Source organism: Balaenoptera ricei, chromosome 1, assembly GCF_028023285.1.
Source record: "Balaenoptera ricei isolate mBalRic1 chromosome 1, mBalRic1.hap2, whole genome shotgun sequence".
In the NCBI taxonomy this organism is placed as follows: domain Eukaryota; kingdom Metazoa; phylum Chordata; class Mammalia; order Artiodactyla; family Balaenopteridae; genus Balaenoptera; species Balaenoptera ricei.
Window position 1 is genome coordinate 45,385,194 of NC_082639.1, and position 14,699 is coordinate 45,399,892.

General features: G+C 38.8%; 1 protein-coding gene across 6 annotated transcripts in view; it reads right to left on the minus strand.

Moving 5' to 3' along the window:
• IFT25 (intraflagellar transport 25) overlaps positions 1-14,650 on the minus strand; it is a 35,105-nt gene extending 20,455 nt beyond the window's left edge. Inside the window, exon 1 of one of the 6 annotated variants that reach the window (XM_059923004.1) lies at positions 14,633-14,650. Coding sequence is in view for 1 of the 6 variants with exons in the window: in XM_059922964.1 (XP_059778947.1) it covers positions 14,043-14,051 (9 nt within the window). In the remaining 5 variants the exon portion in view is untranslated. The other 5 variants (XM_059922974.1, XM_059922993.1, XM_059922983.1 and 2 more) reach the window with 5 other exon arrangements.
• Between the last annotated feature and the right edge of the window lie 49 nt (positions 14,651-14,699).

Consider the following 14,699-nt stretch of genomic DNA (forward strand, 5'->3'; position numbering starts at 1 on the left):
GTTGATACATGTAAATCTACTTTATTCATTTTAACTGTTGTAAGGTATTTCTCCGTTTCTCTAATGATGGATATTTAGGTCTGTTTCCAATTTTTTGCTATTAAAAACAAATTTGCAATGCACATCCTTGTGCATGTATCCATTGGCAAATGTGGGACAAGATCTTTATAATAAAGAGTATCTTTCTTTGTAGAATTGTAGAAATTTAGAATCACTGTATCTCCAAGTCAATAACTGATCTATCTGATCTCTAAATTATAACAATTTACATTATCACTAGCAGTGTATGAAACTTTCTGCTCCCTCATATTCTCACCAACTTGGTATTGTTAGACATTTTAGCTTCAGCCAATCTCGTGGGTGTGAAATGGTATCGCAATAAGTTTTTTTTTTTAATAAATTTATTTTATTTATTTATTTATTTTATTTTTTGGCTGTGTTGGGTCTTCATTGCTGCACGTGGGCTTTCTCTAGTTGCGGTGAGCGGGGGCTACTCTTCATTGCGGTGCGTGGGCTTCTCATTGCGGTGGCTTCTCTTGTTGTGGAGCACAGGCTCTAGGCACAAGGGCTTCAGTAGTTCTGGCACATGGGCTTAGTTGCTCCACAGCATGTGGGATCTTCCTGGACCAGGGATCAAACCCATGTCCCCTGCATTGGCAGGCGGATTCTCAAACACTGTGCCACCAGGGAAGCCCTCAATAAGGTTTTAATTTGTATTTCCAGGATTACTAGTGAGGTTGAATACCTTTTCATGTTTATGGGCTATGCAGGCCTCGTCTTCTCTTATTTGCTTTTTCTTATCCTTTGCTCATTTTCTATTGGGTTGCTTTTTCTCCTTCTGTCCTTTTCTTTTTGATTTGTAGAAAAATTTAAAACAAAATATCCTGGATACAAGTCCTTTGTTATAGAATGGCAAATATCTTCTATTCTATAGCTAGATTTTTCTTTTTAACTTTGTTTTTTTGTGCAAGAGCTCCTCCCCCACCATACACACTTTCTTTTTTGTTTTTGAACTATAACACACATAGAGAAAAGAACACAAATCGTCAAGTATATGGTGCAATAGATTTTCACAACGTAAACACACCCAGGTAACCACCACCCAGGTAAAGAGACAGAACATCACCAGCATTTGAGACAAGCCCTTCTTATGCCCCCTCCTCGTCACTACCCCTCTCTCCTTCCCAAAGGTAGCGTGGTTCTTATTTCTAATGCTACAGATTAATTTCACCTGAACTTTATGTACATGGAAATCATACAGTTTGTACTCATTTGTTATCTGGCTTCTTTCACTCATCATTATGTGTTTGAGATTTATCCATGTTGTTATGTATAGCAGAGTTGAAGTGCAACTAAGTAACCCAGCCCCCACCCAGCTCAAGTCTTAATCAGATCAAGGAAATCAACCCCTAAGTGGAGCTTCACAGGAAACTGGGTGTGAGCTAAAAAGCAAAGAAAGATTTCTATGGCCTTGGGTACTTAGATCCCAAAGCCCTGATGAAGGAAGGAACTGATCTCACTCTCAAATATGTGAAATCAGAGGTAAACTGAAACAATTTAAATAAAACTACAACTCGGTACAATCCCAGCATAACCCCTAGTTGGACTGAAATGATCTGCCCCTTATCCTAGCTACCAGACAAAGAAAATGGTGTGTTCTCTCTGGGAAAAAAACATTATCTACTTCAGTGTCTACTGTTCTTTTAAACACAATGTCGAACATGCAAAGTCATCTGAATAGCACAAGGAATTAATAACCATTATCTTTTAATAACTTTTAGTAGAGTATAATCTGTAAAAATACTGAATCACTATATTGTACACCTGAAATTAAGATAATATTGTAGAGAAACTATACTTCAATAAAAAATTTAAAAATAAAAACTTTTTAAAAATTAAGAACTTTAAAAAAAGTCATTTGAAGCAGAGCTACAGATGACCCAGGTGCTGGAATTATAAATTGATCAGAGAATTCAGTGAAAAGATGGACAAAATGGGTGAACAGAAAGGGAATTTTAGCAGAGAAATGGAAACTATAAAAAAGAACACAGTGGAAATTCTAGAACTGAAAAATACCATATCTGAAATAAAGAATTCATTAGATGGGTTTAACATCAGATTGGACATAGCACAAGAAAAGGTCAGTGAGTTTAAAGATAGGTCAATAGAAATAATCCAAAATGAAACAGAGGGGAAAAAAATGAAAATAACAGAGCATCATATACCTGTGAAACAATATCAAACTAGTCTGAAATACATGTAATTAGAATCTCAAAAGGAGAGGAGAAAGAGAATAATATAGAAGAATAATTTAAGGAGATATGGCTGAAAAATTTCCAAAATCTATGAAAGACATAAACCGACAGATCCAAGAAGTTTAGTGAACCATAAGTTGCATAAGTACAAAGAAGATCCCACCTAGGCACACCTTAGTCAATTGTTGAAAATAAAAGAAAAGAGAAAAAGTTAAAAGCAGTCAAGGAAAAAACACCTTATATGCAGGAAAACAAGAAGAATCAAAACTGACTTATCATTAACAGTGGAAGCCAAAAGAAAAAGGAATGACATCCTTGACGTGCTGAAAAAAAAAAAAAAGAATCCTATACCCAGCAAAAATATCCTTTAAAAGTGAAGGCAGGGACTTCCCTGGTGGTGCAGTGGTTAAGAATCTGCCTGCCAATGCAGGGCACATGGGTTCGATCCCTGGTCCAGGAAGATCCCATGTCCATGGAGCAACTAAGGCCGTGCGCCACAACTACTGAGCCTGCGCTCTAGAGCCCACGAGCCACAACTAATGCAGCCCACATGCCCTAGAGTCCGTGAGCCGCAACTACTGAAGCCCGCGCACTCTAGGGCCTGAGTGCCACAACTACTGAGCCCGTGCACCTAGAGCCCATGCTCTGCAACAAGAGAAGCCACTGCAATGAGAAGCCCGTGCACTGCAACAAAGAGTAGCCCCTGCTTGCCGCAACTAGTGAAAACCCGCATGCAGCAACGAAGACCCAACGCAGCCAAAAAAAAAGATGAAGGCAAAATAAAGACAAAAAAACCAGAAAGTATTTGTTACCAGTAGACCCACAGTACAAAAAATATTAAATGAAGTACTTTAGGCTGGATATGATTCCAAGTTGAATCCTGGATCTGTGGGAAGGAATGAAGAGCACTGGAGATGGCAAATATATTGCTAACATAAAACAATATTCTTAAAATTTCTTTAAGAGACTACTGAGTAGGGGACTTCCCTGGCAGTCCAGTGGTTAAAACTCTGCACTTCCACTGCAGGGGGCACAGGTTTGATCCCTGGTCAGGGAACTAAGACCCCACATGTTGCATGGCGTGGCCAAAAGGAAAAAAAAAGACTACTGACTAAAGTGAAAACAATATTAATGAATGGTAGAAATTTAATAGATGTAGAAGTAATAAATATAATAATAACACAAAACGCAATAGAAAAGTAAATGACACTGTGCTTTCTGTGAAGTACTTTTGTAAAGTTCTTATGTTGAACATGAAGTGATATGCTATTAATTCAAAGTAGAGTAAGATAGTAAGGATGGGGCGGAATCAAGATGGCGTACTAGGAGGATACGGAATTCGTGTCTCCTCACATTTAGGGTACCTACCAGGCACCGGTGGGGGACCACGGACACCTAAGGGGACGGGAGGAACCCCCAGCGACTGGCTTGCGGGATCTTGGTCCCCAGGCCGGAGGTCGGGCCCAAGCTCCTGTGGTGGGAGCTCCGAGTCCAAACCGCTAGACTAACAGAGAACCTCAGACCCCAGGGAATGTCAGTCGTAGTGAGGCCTCTGGGAGGTATTCATCTCAGCACCAAGACCCAGCTCTATCCAACTGCCTGCAAACTCCAGTGCTGGATGTCTCAGGCCAAACAACCAGTAAGACAGGAATACAAGCACCACCCATCAAGAAAACAAAAAAAAATGGAACGACAGAAAAATACATTACAGACGAAGGAGCAAGGTAAAAACCTACAACACCAAATAAATGAAGACAAAATAGGCAACCTACCTGAAAATGAATTCAGAGTGATGATAGTAAAGACGATCCAAAATCTCAGAAACACAATGGAGAAAATACAAGAAACATTTAACAAGGATCTAGAAGAAGTAAAGGACAAACAAACAGTGATGAACAACACAATTACTGATATTAAAAATACTCTAGAAGGAATCAATAAGAGAATAACTGAGGCAGAAGAACAGATAAGTGAGCTGGAAGATAAAATGGTGGAAATAACTGCCAGGGAGCAGAAAACAGAAAAAAAAATGAAAAGAATTGAGGACAATCTCAGAGACCTCTGGGACAACATTAAATACACCAACATTCGAAATATAGGGGTCCCAGCAGAAGAAGAGAAAAAGAAAAGTCTGAGAAAATATTTGAAGAGATTACAGTCAAAAACTTCCCTAACATGGGAAAGGAAATAGTCACCCAAGTCCAGGAAGCACAGAGAGTCCCATATAAGATAAACCCAAAGAGAAACATGCCGAGACACATACTAATCAAACTACCAAAAATTAAATACAAAGAAAAAATATTAAAAGCAGCAAGGGAAAAGCAACAAATGACATACAAGGGAATCCCCATAAGGTTAACAGCTGATTTTTCCGCAGAAACTCTGCAGCCAGAAGGGAGTGGCAGGACATATTTAAAGTGATGAAAGGGAAAAACCTACAACCAAGATTACTCTACCCAGCAAGGATCTCATTCAGATTCGCCGGAAAAATTAAAACCTTTACAGATAAGCATAAGTTAAGAGAATTCAGCTCCACCAAACCAGCTTTACAACAAATAATAAAGGAACTTCTCCAGGTGGGAAACACAAGAGAAGGAAAAGACCTATAAAAACAAACCCAAAACAATTAAGAAAGTGGTAATAGGAACATACATATCGATAATTACCTTAAATGTAAATGGATTAAATGCTCCAACCAAAAGACACAGACTGGCTGAATGGATACGAAAACAAGACCTGTACATATGCTGTCTACAAGAGACCCACTTCAGACCTAGGGACACATACAGACTGAAAGTGAGGGGATGGAAAAAGATATTCCATGTGAATGGAAATCACAAGAAAGCTGGAGTAGCAATACTCATAGCAGATAAAATAGACTTTAAAATAAAGACTGTTACAAAAGATAAGTAAAGACACTACATAATGATCAAGGGATCAATCCAAGAAGAAAACATAACAATTATAAATATTTATGCACCCAATATAGGAGCACCTCAATACATAAGGCAAATGCTAACAGCCATAAAAGGGGAAATTGACAGTAACACAATAATAGTAGGGGACTTTAACCCCCCTCTTTCACCAAAGGACAGATCATCCAAAATGAAAATAAATAAAGAAACACAAGCATTAAATGACACATTAAACAAGATGGACTTAACTGATATTTATAGGACATTCCATCCAAAAACAACAGAATACACATTCTTCTCAAGTGCTCATGGAACATTCTCCAGGATAAATCATACCTTGGGTCACAAATCAAGCCTTGATAAATTTAACAAAATTGAAATTGTATCAAGCATCTTTTCCGACGACAACGCTCTGAGACTAAATATCAATTACAGGAAAAAAACTGTAAAAATACAAACACATGGAGGCTAAACAATACATTACTAAATAACCAAGAGATCACTGAAGAAATCAAAGAGGGAATCAAAAAATACCTAGAAACAAATGACAATGAAAACACGATGACCCAAAACCTATGGGATGCAGCAAAAGCAGTTCTAAAAGGGAAGTTTAGAGCTATACAAGCCTACCTCAGGAAACAAGAAACATCTCAAGTAAACAACCTAACCTTATACCTAAAGCAATTAGAGAAAGAAGAACAAAAAACCCCCAAAGTTGGCAGAAGGAAAGAAATCATAAAGATCAGATCAGAAATAAATGAAAAAGAAATGAAGGAAACAATAGCAAAGATCAATAAAACTAAAAGCTGGTTCTTTGAGAAGATAAACAAAATTGATAAACCATTAGCCAGACTCATCAAGAAAAAAAGGGAGAAGACTCAAATCAACAGAACTAGAAATGAAAAAGGAGAAGTAACCACTGACACTGCAGAAATACAAAAGATCATGAGAGATTACTACAAGCAACTCTACGCCAATAAAATGGACAACCTGGAAGAAATGGACAAATTCTTAGAAATGCACAACCTTCTGAGACTGAACCAAGAAGAAATAGAAAATATAAACAGACCAATCACAAGCACTGAAATTGAACCTGTGATTAAAAATCTTCCAACAAACAAAAGCCCAGGACCAGATGGCTTCACAGGCGAATTCTATCAAACATTTAGAGAAAAGCTAACACCTACCCTTCTCAAACTCTTCCAAAATATAGCAGAGGGAGGAACACTCCAAACTCATTCTATGAGGTCACTATCACCCTGATACCAAAACCAGACAAAGATGTCACAAAAAAAGAAAACTACAGGCCAATATCTCTGATAAACAGATGCAAAAATCCTCAGCAAAATACTAGCAAACAGAATCCAACAGCACATTAAAAGGATCATACACCATGATCAAGTGGGATTTATCCCAGGAATGCAAGGATTCTTCAATATACACAAATCAATCAATGTGATGCACCATGTTAACAAATTGAAGGATAAAAACCATGTGATAATCTCAACAGATGCAGAAAAAGCATTTGACAAAATTCAACACCCATTTATGATAAAAACTCTCCAGAAAGTAGGCAAAGAGGGAACCTACCTCAACACAATAAAGGCCATATATGACAAACCCACAGCCAACATTGTTCTCAAAGGTGAAAAACTGAAACCATTTCCACTAAGATCAGGAGCAAGACAAGGTTGCCCACTCTCACCACTATTATTCAACATAGTTTAGGAAGTTTTAGCCACAGCAATCAAAGAAAAAAAAATAAAAGGAATCCAAATCAGAAAAGAAGTAAAACTGTCACTGTTTGCAGATGACATGATACCATACATAGAGAATCCTAAAGATGCTACCAGAAAACTACTAGAGCTAATCAATGAATTTGGTAGAGTAGCAGGATACAAAATTAATGCACAGAAATCTCTTGCATTCCTATACACTAATGATGAAAAATCTGAAAGAGAAATTAAGGAAACACTCCCATTTACCACTGCAACAAAAAGAATAAAATACCTAGGAATAAACCTACCTAAGGAGACAAAAGACCTCTATGCAGAAAACTGTAAGACACTGATGAAAGAAATGAAAGATGATACAAACAGATGGAGACATAGACTATGTTCTTGGATTGGAAGAATCAACATTGTAAAAATGACTATACTACCCAAAGCAATCTACAGATTCAATGCAATCCCTATCAAACTACCAATGGCGTTTTTCACAGAACTAGAACAAAAAGTTGCACAATTTGTATGGAAACACAAAAGACCCCGAATAGCCAAAACAATCTTGAGAAAGAAAAACGAAGCTGGAGGAATCAGACGTCCTGACTTCAGACTACACTACAAAGCTACAGTAATCAAGACAGTATGGTACTGGCACAAAAACAGAAATATAAGATCAATGGAACAGGATAGAAAGCCCAGAGATAAGCCCACGCACATATGGTCACCTTATCTTTGATAAAGGAGGCAAGAGTATACAGTGGAGTAAAGACAGCCTCTTCAACAAGTGGTGCTGGGAAACCTGTACAGCTACATGTAAAAGAATGAAATTAGAACACTTCCTAACACCACACAGAAAGATAACCTCAAAATGGATTAAAGACCTAAGTGTAAAACTCTTAGAGGAAAACATAGGCAGAACACTCTATGACATAAAGCACACCAAGATCCTTTCTGACCCACCTCCTAGAGAAATGGAAATAAAAACAAAAATAAACAAATGGGACCTAATGAAACTTAAAAGCTTTTGCACAGTAAAGGAAAACATAAACAGGATGAAAAGACAACCCTCAGAATAGGAGAAAATACTTGCAAACGAAGCAACTGACAAAGGATTAATCTCCAAAATATATAAGCAGCCCATGCAGCTCAATATCAAAAAAACAAACAACCCAATCCAAAAATGGGCAGAAGACTTAAACAGACATTTCTCCAAAGAAGATATCCAGACTGCCAACAAACACATGAAAGGATGTTCAACATCACTAATCATTACAGGAATGCAAATCGAAACTACAGTGAGGCATCACCTCACACCAGTCAGAATGGTCATCATCAAAAAATCTTCAAACAATAAATGCTGGAGAGTGTGTGGAGAAATGGGAACCCTCTTGCACTGTTGGTGGGAATGTAAATTGATACAGGCACTATGGAGAACAGTATGGAGGTTCCTTAAAAAACTAAAAATAGAACTACTATATGACCCAGCAATCCCACTACTGGGCATACACCCTGAGGAAACCATAAAGAGTCATGTACCACAATGCTCACTGCAGCACTATTTACAATAGTCAGGACATGGAAGCAACCTAAGCGTCCATCGACAGATGAATGGATAAAGAAGATGTGGCACATATATACAATGGAATATTACTCAGCCATAAAAAGAAACGAAGCTGAGTTATTTGTAGTGAGGTGAATGGACTTAGAGTCTGTCATACAGTGAAGTAAGTCAGAAAAACAAATACCGTATGCTAACACATATATATGGAATCTAAAAAAAAATGGTTCTAATGAACCCAGGGGCAGGACAGGAATTAAGACACAGACGTAGAGAATGCACTTGAGGACACGGGGAGGGGGAAGGGTAAGCTGGGACAAAGTGAGAGAGTGGCATGGACTTATATATACTACCAAATGTAAAATAGATAGCTAGTAGGAAGCAGCCACATAGCACAGGGAGATCAGCTCAGTGCTCTGTGACCACCTAGAGGGGTGGGATAGGGAGGGTGGGAGGGAGACGCAAGAGGGAGGAGATATGGGGATATATATATATGTATAGCTGATTCACTTTGTTATAAAGCAGAAACTAACACACCATTGTAAAGCAATTATACTGCAATAAAGATGTTAAGAAAAAAAACAGTAAGGATACATGTTATAATCCTAGACTTAGGATAAAGCAACCGCTAAAAAACATAAAGAGTTATAGGAAGGAGGCCAACAGAGAGGAAAAAATGGAATACCATAAAATACATGGTAAATTTGAAAGAAGGTAGAAAAGGAAGAAAAGAAGAATTAAGACAGATAGGACAAATTGAAAATAAATCACCAGAAGACAGATTTAAGTACAAACACACAGATTATTCCATTAAATGTTAGTAAACTAAACACTATAAGACTGAAGAAAAAAAAACAAAACTAAGTACTCTTTTCAAGAGACACACTCTAAATATGAAAGTAAAAGGATAGAATAAGATAGAATAAATCTTAATATCTGGTAAGGTAAATTCCCCTACTTAATTTTCAAAAATTTTTTGGTTTATGCTTTATACTTGATTATTATAGTTTTGTTAAATTATATTAAAACATTTTCTGAGATGTTATTATAATTCAATTCCATTATAGATTAATTAGGAGAGAAGTGACATGTTTATGATAATGAGTTTTCAAATCCATGCATCTGGAGTACCTTTTCATTAATTTAAGACTTCTTTTAAGTCCTTAAATTGTTTTAGTTTTCTACGAACATATCTTCACCTCTTTCATTAGATTCACTCTTAGATACCTCATCATTTCCATTGCTACTATAAATGAGAGCTTCAAAAAAATAACATTATTTTTTAAAAAATCTTATTCTTTACCATACAAGGAGTATTTCTAACATTTCACCATTAAATGTGATGCTCACTGAAGGTTTTGTTAGACACTATTCATTGGGTTATAGAAATTCCCTTCTTTTTAGTTTGTTAGCTTTTTTTTTTTTTAAGCACAAATGAACGCTGAATTTTATCAAATGCTCTTCTAACATTTACTAAGGTGATCATATAGATGTTTCTACAGGTTGTTAATGTGATAAATTAAATAAAGATTTTCTAATGTTATAGCATCCCCAGTTCGCAGCATAAACTCTATCTACACAGCCAAGGTGTATTGGTATTTTTATCCATAGTTGGATTCAGTTTGCTATTATTTTTAGAAATTTTGCAAATATATTTCTAAGTGAAATTGGCCTATAATTTTTTTTGTTGTTATTTAGTCCATGTCTGGATTTGGAATTTAGACTGTACCCCAAACATAAAGAAGTTGGAGAGCTTCCCTTATTTATCTATTTGCTGGGTTATTGGATCCTATAAGCCTAGTAAAGTGTTTGTACGTAGATTTTTGACTATTTTCAATTCAGTAGTTCTTTTCAGGTTTTCTACACTTTCTTGAGTCAATTTTGAAATCTGTATTTTGAGAAAATTCTTTCTTCCTAGTTTTTATATTTATTGGCACAAAGTGCATTTTCTAGATTTTTAAAATCTAGTATTGATAGTGTTAAAAGCTGTGGTAAGATTGGTCAAGTGTTAAAAGCAGTGGTCAAGAAAAAAGCATATATTCTAATATGCTGTTATTTTGCCTTTTTTCTTGCCAATCTTATTACAGCTTTTAATACTACTGATACCAGAGAACAGGTGTTATATGAACACTGTTAACATTAGTTTGAAGACAAAAAAATACGGTGAATTCCTGGAAATAGAGACTGATGTACTTGGATGTGAATTTTCAACAAAATTCTAAAATTACTAAATTTCATTATTATTAAAAGGATGGCTATGAAAATCTAAACAAGAAAGTAGTAAAATTGGAAAGCAACAGTACCATTAATTCACAAGTTATACCAAACCTACATATTTCTTTTTGTTTGCTTGACAGAGTTACTAACTATTAGGGATATTTCTGAACATTTCAACAAAACTTCAGACAAAGCATCCCAAGACAACCTGTGGATGAGATGAATAAATATGGGATGGGTGATAGGCAGTACTTTAGGTAGATATTTATAATTCTTGGAATGGTAGTACTCAAAGAATGGTGATTAATGGAACAAAATGAACTATGGAAGACCTTTATCCTTATCCCATTCAAGATTATTGTTAATTAAGGATGGAAAAAATGTTTATCAGTTTTGCAGATGACACAAAGTTGTGATGTCAGCTAATATGCTGGATGAAAGAATTAGCACACAAAAAGATCTGAGCAGGGCTTCCATGGTGGCGCAGTGGTTGGGAGTCTGCCTGCCGGTGCAGGGGGCACGGGTTCGAGCCCTGGTCTGGGAGGATCCCGCATGCCGCGGAGCGGCTAGGCCCGTGAGCCACAGTTGCTGAGCCTGCGCGTCTGGAGCCTGTGCTCCGCAACAAGAGAGGCTGCAATGGTGAGAGGCCCCCACTTGCCACAACTGGAGAAAGCCCTCGCACAGAGACGAGGACCCAACACAGCCATAAATAAATAAATTAATTAATTTAATTAAAAATTAAGTATAAATATTTAAAAAAAAAAAAGATCTGAGCAAGCTGGAAAGATAGGTTGCAATGAATAAGATATTTAATATATCTCAGACTTAAAAAATCAAGGAACGGCCTAGATCAGGGACTGGCAAACTACTGCCTGTGAGCCAAACCTACCCTGACACCTGTTTTTGTATGGCCCATAAACTAAGAACGTTTTTTACATTTTAAAATATTTTTTCAAAATCAAAATATTTTGTGGCACGTGAACATTATATGAAATATGAAATTCACAGTTCAGTGTCCATGAATAGTTTTATTAGAAATGGCCACACTCATTCATTTATATATTGTCTATGGCTACTTTTGTGCTATAGTGACAGAGCAGAATAGCCGTGACAGACTATAAGGCTCATAAAACCTAAAATATTTATTATCTATCTTTTTTATTAGATAAAAAATTTGCCAACCTTTCATCTATAACATGTAGAGGATTAGTTGATTGCAAAGTCACTATAAGGCAAGAGTGTACTATATCTGCCCCCAAAGGTAAAGGAATGTTATTTTAAATTACATTAATGTAGCTAAGAAGGAACTACATTCTACCAAAATCTTTGAAAACCAACTAAGGGCCAGGCACTGTGCTAGTAATGCAAAGACACTACGTAGTAATCTTTGACTATGTAAACCTAAGACAAAGATGGTGACTTAAGAGTTGGTTTTTGCCTTTAAGCTCAGAGTCAGGGAGAATGGACAAACATGAAACTAATAATTTGTTATGTGCAAATAGTGTGATCCACATCTAGAATACTGTGTTCAGTTCTAGGTAGTATATTTAAGTAGGACATTGTCAGGCTTGATATTGTTCAGAGGAGAACAGAAAGTTCATGATGATCTATAAACTATGTTACATGGAGGGAGTTGAAAGAATATCGTTTCAAGAAGAGATAATTTAGTGAGAGAAATGTGACTACAAGTTTTAATATCACAAGTCTTCACAAATGGAAAAAGGATTTGAACTGGACTCAACAAACTGTAAGCAGGAAGACATCATATATGTAAGAACTTTCCAGCAAAGTAAAGATTTTTAATCTTTTCCATCCCTGAAAGTGTCCAAGAAGAAGACTAGGTGATAAGCTACGGAGGGAACCAGAGAAAGAATTCTTGCACTGGGGTTCTTTTAGCCTGAATGAAATTCTAGGAAAGGTAGATTAGGAACAGATAATGAAAAAACTTGAAAGCCAGGTAAAGATGGTAGGCTTTAGCCTGTAGTCCAGTAGTTCTCAATTGGACTGGGGGTGATTCAGTCCCCCAGGGGACATTTGTCAATGTCTAGAGCCAGTTTGGCTGTCATACTGGGGGTGGGGGGGTGATTCTATTGGCATCTAGTGGGCATTTCATGATGCTCCTAAATATTCCACACTGCACAGCACAGTCCCCCAAAACAAATAATTATCTGACGGAAAATGTGAATAGTGCAGAGGTAGAAAAACCCTGTGGTAACCTACTTGGCGATGGAAATGTGGGTTGGAGACTTAAGGAGAGAATTTGCTTTAAAAAAGTAATATGTTTTAGGGAAATATATCTAGCATTGACGTGTAGTAGATAAATAAAGAAGAGAGTGTATTCTCCAAATGTTCAGTTCTTTTCTTACGTCACATTCTTACCACCTAAGTTGTCTGAAGGAAGCAAACATGTACTTTAATACAAAACTCATTTCATACCTCCTATAGCCACCAATACCCTTCCTTTTTCCTGTGTTGGGTGGAATTATTTAAATAACAAGTAAGAAGTGGTAGAATTTGGGTTCACTTTAAGGTTCCTTTGTTGCGCTTAATGCGAAAGAGGCACACCAATCCCGAAGAAACCCATAAAACAACTCAACATTTATGTTGCTTCCTTAACTCCAAAATGCAGGTTCAGGATGTAATCTAACCCCCATCCTGGGGTGCCTTACTTAACTCACACGTGTTCACACAGGGCCTCAGTTCATCAAAGGTGGTGCACTCTGGGGTGCCATCCTTTGCATTTTTAAAACTCCCTGACCCTGGACTTCCCTGATGCCTTATCCTCCTCTAAACCCAGTGCCACCTACCCAACCCTTTCACCTCCAGTTCACGTAACCTTTCTTTCTGAAAAGCTTTCTGCGCCAAGCCTTCAGTTCACTTTCTTCCTGTGGTCAGGAAAGAGTACCCCTTGCGTCTGGTACTCTTAGAATCAGACTCCTCAAACCCTTTCCCATAACATCATCCACTGGGAACTTTTGTGTAAATAGAAAACGGCCATCCTCTGCCTCCCCAGGGCCAGGGCCTACAGCTTGGTATCACCTGAAAGGCAACCAGCCCTGACAACACCCTTTCACCTCCGTCCCAAACCCTTCTACTCAGTTCAAGACCATTTCAAGAGCTCCAAGGGCCCTAAACATACTTTTGGACGCCCGGCCCCAAATTACATAAAGTATATTATATGAACCCACATCCTACATCAAATATAATTCTTAAGTATATGGGTTACGTTCCAGTTAATAGGTTACATTTGGATACTTTATTAATTTCTATTTGGAACTGATTTTCCCTTTTGGGGGTCAAAACATTATTTCTGGCTTCCAGAAAGTTCGTGGGATGGCACTAGTGTCTCTAGGACTCCGGGGAGTGCACAGACCTGCGTCATGCGTCAGTCTTCCACCATCCCGGTCAACTCAGCGCCCGCCCACCGTCCGCCTCCGCGCCGCGCGTCTCCTCACAACCCCCAGCCACGCTCGCTCTCTCTCTCCTCCACCAGCATCCCCCCAACTCCGTCGGCCTCGCCTAGCCAGGCTCCCACCTCCCCCGTGCCAGCCGAGCCCGCCGAACCACCCTGCTCGCCTGGGCCACCGGTTAGCTCCAAGCACGCTGATTGTCGGGCCTCGGGTTCTCACTACCGCCCCGCCCCCTTCCCTTCCCGCAGGCCTCCACGGAGTTCGCGGGCGCTCAAATCCTATTCCCGGCTCTTCGCTCCACCCCGCCCACAGGCTCTGCCCCGTCCCGCCCCACCCATCGCGGCGCGCCGGTCCACAGCTCCGCCCCCCTCCCGCTCAGCCTCCTCCGAGATCCCGGTCGCGCACAGCTGTACTCCCGGCTCTACGCGCCCAGTCTTCCTCAGGTTCCGCCCCCAGACCACGCCCCCGTGCTCTTCCTTACTGCGCGGGCTGAGCTCCGCAGCCCCGCCCAAGGGCCTTTCCCTAGGCGAGCGCCTAAACACGCGCTGCTTACCCTCCCCCAGCTAAGCTGGATCCCTGGGGCTTGTGAGACCCACGGGACCCGCCCTCGCGCGAGCACG